The sequence below is a fragment of the Pseudoliparis swirei genome, chromosome 1 (assembly GCF_029220125.1).
Source record: "Pseudoliparis swirei isolate HS2019 ecotype Mariana Trench chromosome 1, NWPU_hadal_v1, whole genome shotgun sequence".
In the NCBI taxonomy this organism is placed as follows: Eukaryota; Metazoa; Chordata; class Actinopteri; order Perciformes; family Liparidae; genus Pseudoliparis; species Pseudoliparis swirei.
In genome coordinates, this window is record NC_079388.1 from 18,221,155 (window position 1) to 18,231,154 (window position 10,000).

A 10,000-nucleotide genomic window follows, 5' to 3' on the forward strand; every position below is an offset into this window, starting at 1 on the left:
AGGAACGCTTCGTGACCTGATGGATGTGCCAAGAGCGCTTGTTGACGTGAAGTCCCGACATGTAAACCCGAGTGGAGCCAATATTTACACGAGGGAGCGGTTAAACGCTGGGAGAACAACTTGTTATTCTCACTGCGGACACGCGTCGGCACGGAGCTGAAGAGCAACGTCTCAGAGGTTCGGTTACACGACGGCGGTCGCGTGTGTGCGGTGTCGGAGGTATCGCCTCGAAACCGGCGCTCGCCGGACGCCTGTTGGTTGGTCATCCCGGTGGACGTGGACCAAGCGCTCCTTTCTTTTTCTGTTTGTTTGACCTTTCTGGCTTCCACTGTGTCGTCCGCCGCTCGTCATGACATGTGTAGTATCGTCTGACTGTTGGAATGGAAAGAGTGTGTCACGGACCGGTGGCGCGACAAATAAACAACACAAAAAAACATTTTTCATCTTGAATACATCAACTTTATCCCAGTCGAGTGTACGCTATCTTATCGAGTTTCTGAGGGACTTTCCGTGACCTCTGGCAAACAGTTATACATGTCGAAATGCTTTTAATTTGAAGGGTCAGAATTTAAGGAGCGTATCTGGACAGTAACGCAGTGTATATATCGTAAGGCTTTTACTTTGAAGGATCCGAAATTAAGAGCGTATATGGACAGTTGCGCAGTGTATATATTGAAAGGCTTTTACTTTGAAGGGTCTGACCTTAAGAAATTTATCTGGACAGTTACGCAGTATATATATCGAAAGGCTATTACTTTGAAGGATCAGAACTTAAGGCGTGGATCTGGACATTTACGCAGTGTATATATCGAAAGGCTTTTACTTTGAAGGGTCAGAACTTAAGAAACATATCTGGACAGTTACGCAGTGTATATATCGAAAGGCTTTTACTTTGAAGGGTCAGAACTTCAGTAATAATGTCTTCGTTCGTCCTTCGCGTGATTTGGTCGACGCCTTTTCTCTCCATACAAAAGCTCCGAAATAAATCTACTTTTAGTCTCTTTTATCTTGCGTAACGTGAAAGAAAAATACCACAACAACAAAAATAATCATCTTTCCCATCGGCCAGTGCTGCCAGGTCACATGACCTCTCCATAACCACGGCGATGAGAGCCCTTGTGTTCACGGTGAAGTGAAACAAAAAGAGCAAGAATGGAAATGAGCGGATGGATAGAAACCATCGGCACAAAAAAAAGAAAGCTCCAACTTGTCCACGCCCTAAAAAACAAAACCCTCTGGCAAACAGTTATACACGTCCAAAGGCTTTTAATTTGAAGGGTCAGAATTTAAGGAGCGGATCTGGACAGTAACGCAGTGTATATAACGAAAGGCTTTTACTTTGAAGGATCAGAACTTAAGAGCGGATATGGACAGTTGCGCAGTGTATATATTGAAAGGCTTTTACTTTGAAGGGTCTGACCTTAAGAAATGTATCTGGACAGTTACGCAGTATATATATCGAAAGGCTATTACTTTGAAGGATCAGAACCTAAGGCGTGGATCTGGACATTTACGCAGTGTATATAAGTCGAAAGGCTTTTACTTTGAAGTGTCAGAACGTAAGCAACGGATCTGGACAGTTATGTCGTGTATATGTCGAAAAGCTTTTATTTTGAAGGGTCAGAATTTAAGAAGCAGATCTGGACAGTTACACAGTGTATATATTAAAAGGCTTTTACTTTGAAGAATCAGTACCTAAGTAGCGGATCTGGACATTTATGCCGTGTATATGTCGAAAGGCTTTTACTTTGAAGGGCCAGAATTTAAGGAGCGGATCTGGACAGTTATGCAGTGTATATATCGAAAGGCTTTTACTTTGAAGGGTCAGAACTTAAGAAACATATCTGGACAGTTACGCAGTGTATATATCGAAAGGCTTTTACTTTGAAGGGTCAGAACTTCAGTAATAATGTCTTCGTTCGTCCTTCGCGTGATTTGGTCGACGCCTTTTCTCTCCATACAAAAGCTCCGAAATAAATCTACTTTTAGTCTCTTTTATCTTGCGTAACGTGAAAGAAAAATACCACAACAACAAAAATAATCATCTTTCCCATCGGCCAGTGCTGCCAGGTCACATGACCTCTCCATAACCACGGCGATGAAAGCCCTTGTGTTCACGGTGAAGTGAAACAAAAAGAGCAAGAATGGAAATGAGCGGATGGATAGAAACCATCGGCACAAAAAAAAGAAAGCTCCAACTTGTCCACGCCCTAAAAAACAAAACCCTCTGGCAAACAGTTATACACGTCCAAAGGCTTTTAATTTGAAGGGTCAGAATTTAAGGAGCGGATCTGGACAGTAACGCAGTGTATATAACGAAAGGCTTTTACTTTGAAGGATCAGAACTTAAGAGCGGATATGGACAGTTGCGCAGTGTATATATTGAAAGGCTTTTACTTTGAAGGATCAGAACTTAAGAAATGTTGAGAGCCCTTGTGTTCACGATGAAGTGAAACCAAAAGAAAACCATCGGCAAAAAAAAAGAAAAAAAGCTGCAACTTGTCCACGCCCTAAAAAACAAAACCCACCAATCAGAATCGATGTTCCACGAGCAGCTCGAGAGTCGTCGGTACACGGAACTCTTCCCCCCGCGTCAATCGAGGATAAAAAAAAATCCAGCTCTGCACTCGAGAGATAGAAGTCTTCTTATCTCAAAAATAGAAATAAACAAAATAAAAACGTTTGATAAAAACTCCCACCTCGGCAGATGATCCAACACCAAAGAAAAACAACAACAACAACGCTGCAGTCAACAATCTGCGTCCTGCAGCTCAGGGAGCTTGTGAGGTGAATCCTGAGCAGAGGCTCCGCCCCCTTCCTGAGCAGAGGCTCCGCCCCCTCGGCCTGCCGCAGTGAGTCATCCCGGGGCAGAGCGGCCTTGTTATGCCGAGGCCGCGTGTCCTCGGCTCGCCTCTCATCCTCCTCTTCTTTCTCTTTACTTCTAGCCCTCTTTTTTTCAGTATTGGGAAAGAAATCCCAAAACCCGACTACCTCCGTCTCCACCTCCGTCTCCACCTCCGTCTGCGTCTCCCTTTTGTTTTTATTTGCATTAGCTCTGGACTGATTTGAACTCCGCTGTCCCTGTTTCCCTTCTCTTCCTCCTCCTCCTCCCTCCTCCCCTCCCACCACATCACATGACCTCATCTCCTCCCTCATCTCCTCCCTCATCTCCTCTTCCCTCCCTCCCTCCCGTCTGCTTCATTCATCCACTTTTCCTCTCCTCACATCAACCCCTTTACCTCACTTCGCCCTCTCCTCCCGGTTCTCCCCCTCCCCTCGTTCAGTATGCATTTACTGTACTTCTCTCTCCCCCTCCTCCCTCCTCCCCCCTTCCTTCCTTCCTCCTCTCCTCTTCCTCGGCCTCTGCGTCGAGAGTTGACGTTGAGGCCGAGGAGGGAGGAGCTTGAGTTGAACCGAGGTCAGAGTGGATGCTATAGGGAGGCTACAGAAACATGAAGGAACCACCTGGAACCGAAAAGGGTTCTTCAGAGTGATGCCACAGAAGAACCATTTCTGGTTCCACCTAGAACCTTTCAAACCAGGGTTCTTTAGAGAATCATTTCCTTCAAGAGTTCTCCAAAGAACCTATAACGGTGTCTCAAAGAATCTTAAAATGGTTCTTTAAGGCCCCATTTCTGGTTCCACCGAGATCATTTCAAACCAGGGTTCTTTAGAGAACCATTTCCTTCAAGAGTTCTTAAAAGAACATATAAAGGTGTCTCAAAGAACCTTTAAAACATGGTTCTTTAAGGCCCCATTTCTGGTTCCACCTAGAACCTTTCAAACCAGGGTTCTTTAGAGAACCATTTCCTTAAAGAGTTCTCCAAAGAACCTATAACGGTGCTTCAAATGAAAGAATGGATCTCCAGTAGGTGATGGTTCTTCGTAGAACCTCAAAGCTTTTTAAAGAACCATTTAAGAACCATTATTTTGCTGTGTGTAGGAAGCAAGTGAAGGAGGGAGGGAGGGAGGGAGGGCAATTGGGGTGAGAGACACTGCATGACCTGTGTGTGAGGCAGAGGGAACGTACAGAGTTTCCACTCCTTTGCAGAAGCTCAGTCTGGATCCACTCAGATCGGCTCCCAGGAGGAGGAGGAGGGGGAGGAGGAGGAGTGGGAGGAGGAGGAGGGGGAGGAGGAGGAGGAGGAGGAGGAGGAGGCGGCGGAGGAGGAGGAGGGGGAGGGGGAGGAGAACCACGGCTGTGTTCTTTCTTTCTCCTCCTCCTCCTCCTCCTCCTCCTCAATGTTTAGTGCTGATAAACTCTCCGGTGTCCAGAGCTCCTCGTATCTGTTTCCTCCGACGGGGATGAAGTGGCCGGTGGAGCCCTTGTCGCAGCGGTCCCCAGCGTGTATATATGTGCAAGTGCGTGTGTGTGTGTGAGAGTAAGTGTCCTCGTATGCCATGATGGAGCTTACACGGGCACTCGGCTTTTTTTAAAGTCCCCGTGACTCAGAGTCTACCGGGGTCAAGGCTCCTCCGCACAGTCAGCGCGTTTGACGAGCCTTGACGTCGTCTGTCGTTAGGCTCCGCCCCCACACGCGTATATGTGTTTGTGTGTTTGTACATACATTCTGTACGCCGTCGCGACTCTGATTGTGTATCCGTGTGTTTTGCGAGCGTGAATACACCCCCCCCCCTCCCCCTCCCCCGCCGCCCGCATTTGCATACCGTCGGCGGCGCTTTGCATCTCCGGGGGTTTGAGCGCCAGGCGGAGCGTTCGTGTTTCACCGGGGCAACAACAACAATGAGCAGGTATCCACGGAGGACAGGGGGAGCAGGCGTCCCAAACAATAGAGGAGAAGAGACGGGGAACACCGAGGCCCTCTGACTGTAGAGGTGTGTATCTGCATGTCTACACACAGGAACATGGAGGCGCCATCTGGAACCCACAATGGTTCTTCAGACTGAGGTCGTAGATATAATCCGCATATAACCTTTCAAACCAGGGTTCTTTAAATTACCATTTCCTTAAATAGAACCTATAAAGGTGTCTCAAGGAACCTTCACCAAGAACATAAAACATGGTTCTTTAAGGCCCCATTTATGGTTCCACCAATAACCTTTCAAACCAGGGTTCCTTAAGGAACCATTTCCTTAGTTAGTTATTCAAAGAAACTATAAAGGTGTCTCACATAACCTTCAAAAAATGGTTCTTTAAGGCACCATTTATGGTTCCACCAAATACCTTTCAAACCAGGATTAAATAACCTTTAAAGGTGTCTCAAAGAACCTTCATTAAATGGTTCTTTAAGGCACCATTGCTAGTTCCACCTAGATCATTTTTAAACCAGGGTTCTTTAGAGAACCAGTTCTTTAAAGTGTTCTTCAAAGAACCTTTAAAGGTGTCTCAAAGACCTTAAAAAATGGTTCTTTAAGGCACCATTTCTGGTTCCACCAAGAACCTTTCAAACCAGGGTTCTTTAAAGAACCATTTCCTTGAAGAGTTCTTCAAAGAACCTATAAAGGTGTCTCAAATAAAGAAATGGTTCTTCGTAGAACCACAAAGCCTTTTAAAGAACCGTTTATGAACTTTTGTTTTCCTGTGTGCGGTTACCCAGAAGCCCTCTGCAGCGGTTCCGTCAGTCAAGGAAACTAAAAGTCTGTTTTTGTTGAATATGTCATATAATAGGAATAATATCACGGCAGCAAGAACCCTCTTAGTGTTCCACTTCTTCACTCTGGTGGTTTCATCCACTTCAATGCCAACGCTGATCGGGTTTTTGTCCTTAAAATCTAAAGAACCAAAGTAAAATAATACCGGCAGCTGTCAGATACAAGTAGGGGAGTTAAAAAGTACAATTTTTATATTTGTTGTTGTTGAAGAAATCCACCTCGATACAACCTCAGCATTGTAGTAGAATAAATCCACCTTAAAATACAACCTCAATATTGTAGTAGAATAAATCCACCTTAAAATACAACCTCAATATTGGACTAGAAGAAATCCACCTCAAAATACAATCTTAACATTCTAGTAGAGGAAATCCACCTCAAAATACAACCTCAACATTTTAGTAGAGGAAATCCACCTCAAAATACAACCTCAACATTGTAATAGTGGAAATCCACCTCAAAATACAACCTCAACATTATAGTAAAATAAATCCACCTCAAAATACAACCTCAACATTATAGTAAAATAAATCCACCTCAAAATACAACCTCAACATTGTAATAGTGGAAATCCACCTGAAAATACAACCTCAACAATGTAGTAGAGGAAATCCACCTCAAAATACAACCTCAACATTCTAGTAGAGGAAATCCACCTCAAAATACAACCTTAACATTCTAGTAGAAGAAATCCACCTCAAAATACAACCTTAACATTCTAGTAGAAGAAATCCACCTCAAAATACAACCTCAACATTGTAATTAAACCGGATATAATTCATATTTTTCATAACTTATGACATATAAGCATCAGCGTTGCACATCTGGAAACTAGATGTCAATCTTACCCCCTCCCAGCATGCATTGCTTTTCCTAGACTGCAGCATTCCTTTCATCCCAGATACGGCTGCGCTTTGCAGCCGTGTCCACCTGGCGGAGCGGCGAGCTCTAATTGGCTGGTTTTATGGTCGTCCCCCCCCCCCCCCCCCCTTCTCCTTTGCGGCCTTATGACAGCCGGGGGATGGACACCACCGTGTTGTGTGTGGTGGATAGTTTGTGTTCCTTTAAAAGATACGTTGATTGTTTTCCCCCAAATGTGTGCGTACAAAATATGCTCCGGTTGTGTCCCTGAACACACCTTCAGCTGCTCTCTTTGACTCTGGATTACAGTTCCAGGAGAGGTAAGTGAACGCAGCAGCTCCTCTGAGCCCGACTTGATCTCCCGCGGCTTAATGGATTACTGGGTGTGCGTTCAGCTTGTGAACGCCTGCGATAAGTGTGCGCTCAGTGTGACTTACCGACTACTTTCTACTTTAGGTGTCGAAGAGGTGTGTGTGTGAGAACCACTTAGGTTGTTGAAATAGAGAGAGAGAGAGAGAGAGAGAGCTGATGGGTCAATGGATGCCTGCATGTATCTGTCTTTCTGTGTGTGTGTGTGTGTGTGTGTGTGTGCACCTGCTGACCAAATGTAGTAATTGGTTGTCAGACAAGTCAAAAAATACAACTGTAAACATCAACGGATGAAAGTTAAACAACTGAAATGGAGCATAAAAAGATCTTAAAGGTGAAAGAAAACATAAATATTAAATTAAAAGAACAATACTAAAAGTGTTACGCTAATAAACTTAATGTTTATCTTTAATTGTTGTTGACTATGTGTCATTCATGCATTCACAGCTATATCATATACCCTTTGGATGTATGATGTCATTTTTTTAACCCCTGACTGGTTGCCGTGGGAACATAGGACACCGTGACCTCGTTCGGCCTTTTTTGACCAATGACGTCTCGTAGCTCCTCCCCCTCCCCCCCCCCTCCCTCATGTTCAGGCGTCTGCTTTACACTAAAGACCAGACACTTCCCGATTAGCAATTAGCAGCCGGCGCCCGGTGAAAAGCCCTCGCACCTCTTCAGCGTCTCTCCGACCGCGTAACGAGCTGTCTTCGTTCTCATGGCAACGGGACACAATGCTAATTGGGCTCCGTGAGAGCAGCGGGGGGGGGGGGGGGGGGTTCTTTCGGGACAGACAACCGGGGTTGTCAAATGTATGCCGGTCAATTATGAATCTCTCTCTCTCGACATCTGCGAGATGTCGAGATGCGTCATTTTTTTTGGGGGCGAAAAGGACGTTAGCTTGGATCTTAAAGTACGCGCGATCGTAAAAAAAACGTGAGCGGCAAACCGAAGCCTTCTGTACAGGCGGTGTGTTGTTGACATCCTTTAAAAACAACAACGCGGTTGGTTACGCAACACGCTCCGTTATTGCCTCGCGCCTTCGGGGGCGGAGGAGGCATCGGACGCCCGACCCGACCGGCCGATCTGCGTCGCCGAGACGTTCGCGCGGCGGCAACGCGACTCGATCCCTCGCCGCGTTTTCTCACTCCGTGGACGCCTTCTCTCTCTCTCTCTCTCTCTTTCTCTCTTTCTCCGGATCGCCGCTCTGCCTCTCTTCTTCTTCATATCTCTCGTCTTCCCGTCCGTCTCGCTCTCCATCGTCACCGTCGTAAGATTTTCCGACCTCGCGTTGCTTTCCGATCTCGAAGCCCCCAATCCGATGGATGCTAATCAGATCGCTGCCAATGCTATTGAAGGCTCTCGGGGGGGAGTCCATCCTGTCGGTGTTTGCGGCCGCTCCGCGGGTCGTCGAGACCTTTGATGTCTCTCAGGGTCGGAGTTCAAAAGCAAATCTGACGAAATCGGCTCGACTGATCAAAACCCGTTTGAACCTCGTGAATCCATCGCTAGTTATTTTACAGATAGCGCCCGTAAAAAATACAGTAGCTGTCCCGTATATTTTGGTTATTAACAATACTCAAAGTCATCGATGCATTTAGACGACAAGAGGGGAAAACATCGTTGGGCTTCAAATAGCGACGCAATCGAAGTAAAACGGAAACAAAATTACGTACAAAATGTCAAAAAAATCACCAAAAGTACGAAATAGCGACCAGTGGCGGTTCGTCCATAGGGGGCGCTAGGGCGCCGCCCCTCTTAAAATTTGGAGATGAAAAAAAAAGAAGAAGAAAAAAAATCCTGTCAAAAAACATTATATGCCAAATCATTTAAATAGTAAATATACCGTGTTGACGCGCTAAATGTGTGTGGGAGACCGTAAGCCTGTCAACAACCACTTAAGTTAATGTGAAAAAATATAATATATCGCCATTATCACGGAGAGAAGCCCCTCCCCTTTTCCGAGGCGCTGGTCTAACGTGTGTGTACGGCATCGATACAACATTTCAGTCGTTTTGGCAATGACCGGCTTCACATTGGCGGATGAAACCGAATCTTGGGCGCACAAATGTGCGCACGCGATTGGATTATTCGGCAGATCAGAGACCCGTATGTTCCCTCAGCCCATAGAGCAGTGTTGCCAGGTCCGCGGTTTTCCTGCGGAATCGGGCCACTTTTGAAGTGTTGCTGGTTGAATTTTTTGTCCTTGGTTCGGGTAGACCTATTTTGCATGCAAATTACATGAATATCTTTAAATAAAAATCCATATTTTAAATGAAATAATTTATTCATACCCAAATCCTACCAAACTGACTCCAGATCAGCACGTACACACATTTTATTTATGATAATATACTGTATCTAATTACACAAGGCCATTTTAGGACCTAGGTGAAATAACTTGAGGGAAAACTGCTTTTAATGCTGGCAAACTAAACATATGTTGTTACTTTGTAGATATTACAATACATTTGGCAATGATAGCAATGCTGTTGAACTTTAAAAGCAGTGTATATGGTCTGGCACGGGCATATTTTGAGTTCTGATATTGGGCTGGTTTTTGGGCTGGTTGTGTCACACAGACCTGGCAACCCTGCTGCCCAGAGCTCCACGGAGGTACGCGAGCAACATAGCTAGCAGAAGCTTTATGTTAGTATGGCGTCGGCGACTGAAAACTCTGGTATCTCTACACCAAACACCTTTCAATCGACGGTCAGATATTGACAAGAAGAGGCTGAAAGAGTTGGGACCCGAACATCCGGATTTAAAATTGTGCAGCAAAGGGCTGACCGCGGGAGGACGTACACCCGGAGGTGCTCCTCAAGACGATATGCTAACCGGAGCTGGTTAGCTGAATGCTCCATGAGTAATACGTTTTTGTTTCCCTGTCTGTTTTCCAAAGTCCTGGGACGGAAACTCTCTGGACTACAACGGGTGAGGGATCTACAGAGCTTCAGACAAGTGTAAAGCACGAATCTTGCCGCAGTTATCTAGCTAAGAACATGGAGCTAACTCGCTAACAGCATGAAGCTAACCCTGTTTGCAGACCGAACTGGCATCGAAAACACAACGAAGAAGTTCTGAAAAACAGACACATTCCCTCCAGAATAATGGAAACAGGCTGGTTACAGACATGATTGACTTTAACCAGAGT

At 45.5% G+C, this 10,000-nt stretch overlaps 1 protein-coding gene across 2 annotated transcripts in view; it reads left to right on the plus strand.

Moving 5' to 3' along the window:
- e2f3 (E2F transcription factor 3) overlaps positions 1–10,000 on the plus strand; it is a 61,007-nt gene that overhangs the window by 50,084 nt on the left and 923 nt on the right. For both annotated transcript variants that reach the window (XR_008834759.1, XM_056439278.1), the window contains exon 7: positions 9,749–10,000. This exon is cut by the window's right edge. Coding sequence is in view for 1 of the 2 variants with exons in the window: in XM_056439278.1 (XP_056295253.1) it covers positions 9,749–9,813 (65 nt within the window). In the remaining variant the exon portion in view is untranslated. The remainder of the gene's footprint in view (positions 1–9,748) is intronic.